The 11,365-nt window shown below is 39.5% G+C and overlaps 1 protein-coding gene across 1 annotated transcript; it reads left to right on the forward strand.

The window, feature by feature from the left end:
* The first annotated feature begins 277 nt into the window (after positions 1-277).
* On the forward strand, positions 278-11,054 carry LOC131462850 (extracellular calcium-sensing receptor-like). The gene is made up of 9 exons (XM_058634383.1): positions 278-474; positions 673-967; positions 1,092-1,178; positions 1,346-1,615; positions 2,318-2,524; positions 2,599-2,874; positions 9,629-9,856; positions 9,942-10,065; positions 10,144-11,054. The coding sequence occupies exons 1-9, from the start codon at positions 278-280 to the stop codon at positions 11,052-11,054; spliced, it is 2,595 nt and encodes an 864-aa protein (XP_058490366.1).
* Positions 11,055-11,365: the final 311 nt, after the last annotated feature.

Raw genomic sequence — 11,365 nt, forward strand, 5'->3', positions numbered from 1 at the left:
TGTTTGCTTCATGTTTTTATTAATGCTCAGCATCAGATTTTATTTATTTTATTTTTGTCATTTAGTTAAGGTTTAATGTGATAAATTAATAACTCAGTCAGGAATATGAGTCAGGCCCTGCCCCTAGAGCTTCTTCCTCTGATGGGTGGTGTGCTAAAAAATAAACAACACTGAAAATACATAAAATGTGACAACAATGTGATGAGCCTACACTTAAACAGGGACGAACCAGAGCAAAGTCATGAGTTTATTTTTAGACACCAGTCTCCTCTTCTTAATGTTGTTCTCCTGCTTCTCCTCTACTGTGTCCTCCTCTCTATCTTCCTCCTCTTGTCAGTTACAAAGACAGTTTCATTTAAATGGGATGCACAAACCTGGAGATGTGATTCTAGGTGGAATTTTCAGACTTCACTTCTATCCAGCTTATCCTGACCTATCTTTTACCTCAGAGCCACAACAGCCTACCTGCTATGGGTGAGTCTGTGAGGGAAACAGAACATGAAAATTGTCATTAATTAAACCGATTAGTATGAAACTTAAAGTTGTTTTGTGGTGTTGATACTGACTTTATTATTTGCAATGTCTAACGTTGTTAATAAAAAAGTGTTAATACAGTTACTGTATGATGTATTTAAATGATAAAAACTTGTATTACTTGTATCTTTGTGTCAGTTTTGATGTTATGGGATTCAGACATGCTCAGACCATGGCCTTTGCTATTGATGAGATCAACAGAAACTCCAACCTGCTGCCTAATGTGACTCTGGGATACAGTCTGTATGATAACTGCGTCCAACTAGGAATTGGATTTCGTGCAGCACTGACCTTAGTCAGTGGTCAGGAAGAGCAAGTTACATTAGAGGAGAACTGTGTAGGAACTCCTCCAGTCCTAGGGATTGTGGGTGAATCCTCCTCGACTCGTACTATTGCCATATCCACAGTCCTGGGTTTGTACAGAGTGCCTCTGGTAAGTCTTTCAAATGAATCTTTATTGTGAATAAAATTCAAATCTGATATAATAAAACTGCAAACACATATTTTTCCCTTTTTTTCTTTTTGAATACATTGTCTTTTTTGGGCTTTCTTTGCAGGTGAGTTATTTTGCCACATGCTCCTGCCTGAGTGATCGACAAAAGTTCCCATCTTTCTTTAGGACGATCCCGAGTGATGCTTTTCAGGTGAAAACAAGTCATGTTATGTGTTATTTGCAGAACTGTGTAGTGTCAGATATACAACACTTAAAGACAGTGATTAAACATGAGTCTTTGATAAACCTATTTAGCAGGATTTCTAGTAAAGATAATTTCAGTCTGTGCACTTATCCCTCTGCTCTGTGTCCACATAGGTGAATGCTATGATTCAGATTCTAAAACACTTTGGTTGGACTTGGGCAGGTCTGATCATCGGTGAAGGTGATTATGGTTTCAATGCTGCCCGATCCTTTCACGCTGATCTGGGTCCAGCTGGTGGAGGTTGTCTGGCTTACACTGAGATTTTGCCCTGGGGTTATGACCCTGCTGAAGTGACAAGGGTAGTGGAGGTTGTGAAGAAATCTACAGCTCGAGTGGTGATTGTGTTTGCACATGAGAGTATCATGTTTAACCTCATGAAAGAGGTAGGTGTTGATATTTGCAAAACCACATTAGTTTGTGTGAAATAGATGTAAGTTATGATGTTTAACCTCTCACTTGTTCTACCAGGTGTATTTTACAACAAAAAAATACACCTAATACAAATACCTGTACACCACGCTGCTTATGTTTCTGTGTCACACACTTGGATAAATGTTGTGCTTTCTTTGTCCAACAAATGCAGATTTGCAGCTTTTGCTTCCTTTCTCTGGATTGTTTATAGGAAGGTGGGAAGGTTTGGTGAACAGGTCCTGGCCCAGGGTTTGACATCTGCTGGTGTTAAGCACTGAGAGTCGTCATCATTTAGAACAAAGCATCATTTTGGGAACCAATTTTGGTTAAAATATTTACCACATCTTACTTGGTGAAATGTCACGATTTCAATATTACCCACCTTCAATATTGGTCTGCCTGGAGTGAGTGGTTTGGCTGCAGACAAAATATGGCGTCTGCAACTCTGTAGATGTCAAGCATGACTAAAGCAATAAGCAATAGTAATTCACTATATTCAGGCATTTAGAGTAGGGTTTGAAGCCTGATAACACTGACCAACTTTGGTACAGAGGTCGGCCACTTTTCTCTTATTATGTAATTGCTTGTGTATGTCTTCAACTGTATGAACTAGATGATACTTGTATTGGTACATAATTGTTGTTTATAATAACTTGGTATAATCCAATGTACAGGTAGTGAGGCACAATGTGACAGGCTTGCTGTGGATGGCCAGCGAAGCCTGGACATCAGGCACTTCACTCCAAACTCCTCACTTCATGCAGTACCTGGGTGGAACACTGGGCATTGCCATCCGTCGAGGAGAAATACCAAGACTCAGTGACTTCATGTTAAAAGTGCGTCCTGAACTAAACTACAGCACCACCAATGGAAATAGCATGGTGAGAATCTTCAGTCTGATATGGTATTTGCAAAATAAAATAGTGTCATTATCTTTAAAAAAAATCTTTTTCAGGTGAATCAGTTTTGGGAACACACATTTCAGTGTAGATTTGCACCACCTCCAGCAGGTTGGGTGGAAGCTGGAGGAGAATTATGCACTGGACAGGAAGTTATAGAGAATGTGGAGAATGAGTTATTGGATGTTTCAGACCTCAGGCAAGAGTATAATGTGTATAAAGCTGTGTACGCTCTGGCGTATGCTCTTGATGACATGCTGCAGTGTGAGCCAGGGAGAGGCCCTTTCAGCAACAACACCTGTGCTCATTTACAAAGACTGGAGCCATGGCAGGTGAGATATCAGTTTACACTCAAATCTTCTTTTCACCTAATCAATGACATTAGTACCTTGAGTGGAGGGTTTCTTCTCCCCAGAGACAACAGACAGTTAAACCACATGAAACAAACTTAAATGTAAAATTCAGCACTTGGTTTTTCAGCTGCAGTCACAGGCCTGACCACTACTGCAGAGAATAAGAGAGGTGGGGTAGTCAGCTGGGGTGACCCCCACACAACCCTCATTACTTACTGTAAGTTACCATTATTTTAGTAAAAAAAAAAACATAAAAATCATTGGCATTTAATGTTACAAAAACATGTTGCCAGCATTACTCACAATTTCATTTCATATTGTATCATGACTAAACCATTGTGCTTACCACGTTGCGCATCTGCAGAGTGTTCCACTTCCACATAAGCATATATACATATATAGGGTCCTAAGGGTCAAGGGTCAGTGTGTTTGAGCTCGATAGTGATTGGACAAATGTGGGAGTCAATGGAGCAGTGGGCAATTTAGTCAATCTAAATTAAGGGGACATATTATACCCTATTCCTCCAAGTTAAACTAGTTCCCTGGTGTCCTAGTGAACATGTCGATGACATGCTTCCATCAAAATACCATAAGGATGAAGCACCATAGCAGTTCAATAACCCTGCCAAAACCGCCCCTTTCAGAAGCTCGGTTTTGTGCCTGGTCCCTTTACATGCAAATGAGACACAGGCAAACGAACACCCACTTCTTCCAGGGGGTTTCTGATTGGTCCTTTTTACTGCGCTCACTCAGCTCCTGTTCCCTCCGCTCCATTCCTCTCCCCCTCCCTCCACTAGTTCTCTGACGATATCAACATGGCAGTGTGCGCGGAAAACAGCGAGAGTGCCGTCACAGGAAGAGACGTCCAACTAGAGATGTAACGATATGAAAATTTCTTATCACGGTTATTGTGACCAAAATTATCACGGTTATCAATATTATCACGGTATTGTTAGATGTGTTCAAAATGTTCAAAAAGTACTGAACACACACATTGAAATCTTTTAACCAGGTTTTATTTAAAAAAATATATATTTTATATTATATGATGATTATTATTATTATTAATTATCATCTGACTGACACGCGCACACACACACACACACGCAGGTCCTCACTCTGTGTCGGATAATAATTAAGTAGCAGCAGTCGTACACAGCATAAAAATAAAATAAAAAACACAGAAACAAACACATTTTGCTCTGCTACGGTATGTGTCGTCTGCACACTACTCGCTTTCGCTGATAGCGCCCAATAACATGTATTTTTACAGCAGTAACGTTAGGTAACACTTAACTTAGGTTTCCTTTATTGAGAAAATAGGAACGTTTTACAGGCAAACCATGACGTTTCCCACTATTCCGAAATCCCGTTTTTGTTGACTTACTCGCTGAAAAGTTGTGTGTGGTGGTCACGGAGATGGCTCATCAAATTGGAAGTGTTTTTTTTTTGCATTTTCTGCACAAGGGTTGATTGTCTTCAATTATTTTACCCTCAAAACCCTTTAAAAATACAAAATATGCCCAGACTTCTGATCTTGTTTTTTTTACGGGGGGGAAATCTCTGGAGCGCAGGTGGCTTCAGCCGTGTTGTCGCTGGACAGACAGTGCAAACTGCGCATGCGCGCCCGCTTCTGAGAGAGTGCCGTTCGGGTGCTGCTGCTTCTCCAGGAAATGAGCAGTATCACTGAGTTCGGTAATCAGTTGCGGTAATCAATCACGGTTTTAACGATAATTAAAATTTTAAACGGTAGTACTAACCGCGGTTTATCGTCATACCGGTAATCGTTACATCCCTACGTCCAACACAAGGATCAATCCAAACATTGCCAAACTGTAAATCAGTTAAAAAGACTTAGGGACAGCACCGCTGATTGCCAGCGGCAATCGGCGAGCAGCATAAACTGCCGCTGTATGTGACTGTATCAGACTGAGTCTGTGCTCCGGAGACCTCGGACACAAGGATCAAGCTGAACCCAGCCGAACTGTAAATCAGTTAAAAAGACTTAGGGACAGCACCGCTGATCATTACCACTGATCGCCACCGGCGAACGGCGAGCAGCATAAACTGCCGCTGTATGTGACTGTATCAGACTGAGTCTGTGCTCCGGTCATGGAGGACGTACTGAACAAATATTTTTAATTAGGACGTGTCGGAATGGTCAGTTATGAGCTCTATTTGACCTTTTCTTAAAAATGTGTGTGTTTGTACGACGGTGAAATACGGTCGCTGACTAAATACGGCGACCGCTGGCCGCAGTCTAATGTGAAGTGGTGCAAACACACGAACACACGTTTGCTGACTTTATCCGGCACATTAGCTTCATATATAAAATCCTCTGAGGCTGGAAGTTTGTGTAAAACACTGTGCAGCCACGAACACCACACTTGTCCCTCCGCGTTGACATAATACCGCTCTTCCTCCCTCGCCTGCACTCTCGCATTTTATAGGGACAAGGTGGAGCTAAGGTGGAGCTCTCGAAATGCGCATGCTGCCATCATAATGCGCAGGGAATTCAACATTGCGTGTTTTATCGCCTATACTTACACTAAGGGGGACTATTCTCATTGCTTTTTTCTGCATGGTGCATATTTCCTTTAGGGTGGATTTGTAGGTATTTCCCCACACCTCAGCACAATAGAACAAATAAGGAAGAAAAAGTGGAGGTAGAGCATGTACATTGTTCTCTGGTTCACTATATGTCTGACTTTAGAAAGTATTCCATTGGACTTTGCCAATTTAGGGCAAATGTGTTTGACTTGCGGTTTCCAACTGAGATTGTGGTCAATTATAACTCACAGGAAAGAATATTCATAAACTCTTTCTAATCGGGTGTTATCACACAGTATTTCAATGGTTAGCTCTTCTGGTATTCTACGTTTCCCAAATATCATGAATTTGTTTTTTTTTTTATATTAAATCAAAACACAACTTAAGCTTAGTTAACTCTTCAGAGATTGTCTTTAACAGCTGTTGTTGGTTCTCTCCTTCACAAAAAATATTTGTGTCATCGGCAAAAATGACAAATTTCAGGACTTTAGAGGTGTTTATAATATCATTTATATACAGTATAAATAATTTTGGTCCCAATATTGATCCTTGTGGTACACCACAAGTTATATCTAAGAGCATTGACTTTTCCTCTCCCATCTGCACAATCTGTTGTCTATGTTCTAAATAACTTTTTATCCAACTGAGCCCTATTCCCCTAATCCCGTACCTTTCCAATTTTTGTAATAGAATACGATGATTCATTGTGTCAAAAGCCTTTTTAAGGTCAATGAATACACCGATGGCAAACTTCTTATCATCAATACTGGTAGTTAGTTCTTCCACAAGGTCAGTCAGAGCCAAAGATGTAGATCGATTTGGTCTAAAACCATATTGACTATCAGTTAGGATCTCATACTTATCACAAAAACTATCCAATCTGGTGGTAAATATCTTCTCCAAAATTTTAGAAAATTGAGGAAGCAATGAAATTGGCCTGTAGTTGGTGTAAAGATTCTGCTCACCGGCTTTAAATATAGGAACTTCTTCTTCTTCTTTTCCTTTCGGCTGCTCCCTTCAGGGGTCGCCACAGCGAATCAACCTCCTCCATCTAACCCTGTTCTCTAACTTCATGTCCTCTTTCACTACATCCATAAACCTTCTCTTTGGTCTCCCTCTAGACCTCCTGCCTGGCAGTTCCAGTTGGCTTTAAATATAGGAATGACTTTGGCTATTTTCATTTTATTGGGAAAGGAGCCCAGTTTCAATGACAGGTTACAGATATGTGCTATGGGATCTGCAATAGCTACAATTACTTGTTTAATTAAGAATATATCAATGTCATCACAATCCCTTGATGTTGTATTCTTAAAATTACTCACAATGTCAATTATTTCTGTTTAATCTGTATTTCTCAAAAAATGGTAGCTGGGTTTTTTTTCTTCAAAAAAATGTGAGTCACCCTCCCCTTGTGAAGGGATTATCTCATCAGCTAGCTTGGGCCCGACATTTACAAAAAATCTGTTGAAGCCTGCCACTACTTCATTACGGTCTTTAATTATTTCACCATTTTCAAAGAATTCACTAGGAAATTCTTCTAATAATTGAATTTAAAATATTCCAAGTGCTCTTTATGTTGTTTTTATTGGTTTCCAACAATTTGCTGTAATAATATTTCTTACATTTTCTTTGAATATCCGTTAGTTTATTTTGATATGCTTTATATTCAATTTCTTTCTCCTCAGTTCTGTGCTTAATAAATTCTCTATATAAATGATTCTTTTTTTGCAGGCATTCAACAGACCTCTTGTAAACCAGGGGTTATTTGAACGTTTAGATATTTTCTTTGGTTGCTGAATTGGACAGTTTTTATGGTATAAAGTCAAAAACATATTTAGGAATACATTATAAGCTGAATCAACATCCACTTTTTCGTAAACAATCCTCCAGTCTTGAGCTAACAGGTTGTTTCTGAATGCATTCAGGGTGTCATCTGTTCTTAATCTCCTGTGCATATTTATTTTGCTGCTGTCTACATTCTTGTGTTTACATTCATAGTTTACAAACACCGGCAGATGGTCAGTGATATCGTTTATTAATAATCCACTTTTTTGATTATTGGTCATATTATTAGTGAGAATATTGTCAATCACTGTTACCGAGTGTGTGGTAATTCTATTTGGTTTGGTTATATAAATTCCTATATATTCCTATAAATTCCTCTATTGCAGGTGATTTATTTGGATTTAAGAAATCAATGTTACACATAAAAAGGCAACCGTCTGCTCGGTGTTTGAAACCATTGCCTCAAACACATCTTTAAAGCTTTCAAGGCTGGAGTTGGGTGCTCTATAAAGACAGCTAACAATGATATTCTTCATTTTACCCATATCAATTTCAACAGTAATACATTCACAGATGTCATCAATAACAATCGTCATACTCTCTAAGATCTTATACTTTAACCTATTGTCCACAAACAATGCAACTCCCCCACCCTTTTTATTTGCTCTATTCAAAAAAATTTAAATGATATCCTTCTAATTCAAAATGGGTCCCTTTGTCTTGGCTAAGCCAGCTCTCAGAAATAGCAATTACATTAAATCGCATGGTGTACTGTTGTAGGTAGTCTCTAATCTTATTAAAATGTGTGTATAGACTCCTACTTTTGAAGTGTATGATTGATATACCTTGCTCAAAGTTGAATTTCTCCTTAAATTGATTTTCATTGTAATAGCAACAATTACTGTTTACATAATCAAAATTACTTTCTGGGTCTATATCATCTTGTTCCTGCATAATCATTGTTCAGTGTTGTCCCACACAGTCACACTCATCTGAATTTGAGCACATACACATCCAGAGAAATTAATGATGCAACAATTTATCCGGAGAGAATCCAGCAAAATATTTAAGTTACGGTGGTGTAAAAAAACAGCAGGTGTAGTGGTAAAAAATAAGTCCAATATGTGTCCATAAAAGATATAGTAAATGAATATGAGGATAGCAATGAGTCAAGCATCAGCCTTAACCAAATACAGAAAAACATAGTATATAGCAAAACTATTCCATATAGGTATACACCTGCTCACCATCACCAAGCTGGGCTCTTCAAGGGCAAAACATTTTTATGCAAAATGTCTGGGCCACCAAAATTCTTGTCGACTATGCAGTTCCATATTTCGCCAAGTCTTTGAGGTCCGGGATTAGCAGGACCTTCGCCTCCTCGCCAAGTGAGCCATTTGTGCAAATCCAGATTTTACAGTCCCTTGTCCATGTTGAATGAATTTTGTTTTGTTTCTTTAGTGCCCTCGCATGATTCGCTATCTCAGCATTCCTTTTCGTAAGATGTTCATTCACATACACCTGTGTGCCCTTTAGTTTCCTTCCTTGTTTCAAAAGTTCAGTTTTATGTTTTCTATTTACAAATCTCAAAATGATGGTTCATTCCATTTGCTTATTCCTTTTGGAAAGAGTATGGCAGGCAGCGATACTCTCCTTATGGAAGGAGATGTAATTTTTGTTTAAGAACTGAATCACCTGTTCCTCCAGCGTCTGTTGTTCTCCCTCAGTCAGGTCCACTCCACTGCTCTCCCCTCGGATGACGTTCGAGTAGGTGCGATGTGTTGTTTTCAGGCCACTAATGATCACATCATCTTTTCGTGTATATTGCTCCAACTCTTCAACTCTTTTCTCAAGCTCTACAATTTTCTTGTCCTTCAGTGCGAGTAGGTTGTTTAGTTTCCTCACATCTTCAACCAGACCACATTTTCTGTCATTCCATCAATTTTCTCCCCAGACCTTTCAGTGCTTTCTTGATCTCCTCCATTTTAAGTTTGGCTGGTTTTCACACCTTTGACATGTGTTATCAAAAGTGCCCAAAACATCAAAAATAATCACATAAGTTTAGTCTCAATGACTTTGTAAAGCCATAAACTTCACTTAGCTGCTTTGATGTCAAGTCATTTTCTTGATTTTTGATGGATTGTTTGAGCCAAACACTCAGCTCCAACACAGGCTAACCCAGCCTCAGAGCAACAGATCTCACACCATAAAACACAAGATATAGCAACAACAATAATAATAATACTACATTTTATTTAAAGGCGCCTTTCATGACACTCAAGGTTACCTTACAGCTGTAAAATGATATATCAATAACAGCATACAGTTGACAAATGACTTTTTGATGTTTTTTCTTCTATATGCTTTATTCTTATAAATATTAATTTAATATCCAAAGCTTATGTATTACTTGGAAAAAGTCAACTTCATGACAACATTTGGTGATCAAGTGACATTCGATGAAAATGGTGATGCCTTACCTGTATATGACATCATGAACTGGGTGTGGCTCCCTGATGGAAGAACTAAAGTTCAGAGAGTGGGTGAGGTTAAGAGGTCAGCCTTCAAAGGTGAAGAACTCACACTGGACGAAGACAAAATCTTCTGGAACTTTGAATCCAAACAGGTTATTTCTTACTTTTTCAGACTACCATCTCTTTTCCTTAATCATTATAGCTAAATCTAACAGATAATAATATTTCTCCACACAGCCTCCTCGGTCAGTGTGCAGTGAGAGTTGTCCTCCAGGTACCCGCATGGCCAGAAAGAAGGGGGAACCTGAGTGTTGTTTTGACTGTGTCCCTTGTTCTGAGGGAAAGATCAGTAATACAACTGGTGAGTGTAAAGTTGTAAACACCACAGTTTAGAGATGTTGTATAAACATGTATCTCATCACTTTCCCTCTTTTCTCAGACTCCATGGAGTGCACCAGCTGTCCAGAAGATTTCTGGTCCAGCCCCCAGCGTGACCACTGTGTTCCTAAGAAAACAGAGTTCCTCTCCTACCATGAGCCTCTGGGTATCTGCTTGACAACCACCTCACTGTTGGGCACATTTATCTGTGTTGTTGTTCTGGGCATCTTCATTCATCATCGCAGCACACCTATAGTTCGTGCCAACAATTCAGAACTCAGTTTCCAGCTCTTGGTATCACTTAAGTTCTGTTTCCTCTGCTCGTTGCTCTTCATTGGACGACCCAAACTTTGGACTTGTCAACTAAGACATGCCGCATTTGGCATCAGCTTTGTGCTTTGTGTCTCATGTATCCTGGTGAAAACCATGGTGGTTCTGGCTGTGTTCAGGGCCTCCAAACCAGGAGGTGAGTCCAGCCTGAAGTGGTTTGGTGCTGTGCAGCAGAGAGGGACAGTTCTGGTTCTGACTTCTGTTCAAGCAGCAATCTGCACTGCCTGGCTTGTCTCTGCTTCACCAGTGCCTCATAAAAACACCCAGTATCACAGTGACAAGATAGTTTATGAGTGTGCAGTTGGATCCACAGTTGGTTTTTCAGTTTTACTTGGTTATATTGGTTTACTGGCTGTCCTAAGTTGTTTGTTAGCTTTTCTAGCAAGGAATCTTCCAGACAGTTTCAATGAGGCCAAACTCATCACTTTCAGCATGTTAATCTTCTGTGCAGTGTGGGTGGCATTTGTTCCTGCTTACATCAGCTCACCAGGCAAATATGCAGATGCAGTGGAGGTATTTGCCATCCTGGCCTCCAGTTTTGGCCTCTTGGTGGCGCTGTTTGGACCCAAATGTTATATAATCCTGTTGAGACCAGAGAGAAACACAAAGAAAGCCATCATGGGTCGAGGCACCGAGTCATAAAAACTGCCTCTGATGAAAGTAATCCATATTATTTTTTATCATACAGTAATATAGGTACAGAACATGTGTGGAGAAAGACTAAATGCACAACATGAATCAGTTTAATTTAATATAATAATTTATGCATTAAGACATGTCATATTTGTCCTCACAACCACTGAGAGATATACTGTTCTTGGTTTGAGTTCTGAAGCCTAATAAAAGTTTTTGGATCAATCTCTAAATAAAAGTAATTTTTCTCATTCATCCGTCTGTTGCAGTGAGGGATCCTTTTAAGCCCTAGGCCTATTTTGTACGTCTCTGTGCGAAAA

The sequence above is a fragment of the Solea solea genome, chromosome 7 (genome assembly GCF_958295425.1).
Source record: "Solea solea chromosome 7, fSolSol10.1, whole genome shotgun sequence".
In the NCBI taxonomy this organism is placed as follows: domain Eukaryota; kingdom Metazoa; phylum Chordata; class Actinopteri; order Pleuronectiformes; family Soleidae; genus Solea; species Solea solea.

What these genes read in the sequence shown, in the direction of transcription:
- LOC131462850 (XM_058634383.1), top strand. Translation starts at nt 278, where the DNA reads ATGTTGTTCTCCTGCTTCTCCTCTACTGTGTCCTCCTCTCTATCTTCC. An exon ending in GTTTGTACAGAGTGCCTCTG is followed by an intron (nt 968 to 1,091) that starts GTAAGTCTTTCA and finishes CTTTCTTTGCAG; the next exon opens with GTGAGTTATTTTGCCACATG. An exon ending in CCACCAATGGAAATAGCATG is followed by an intron (nt 2,525 to 2,598) that starts GTGAGAATCTTC and finishes AATCTTTTTCAG; the next exon opens with GTGAATCAGTTTTGGGAACA.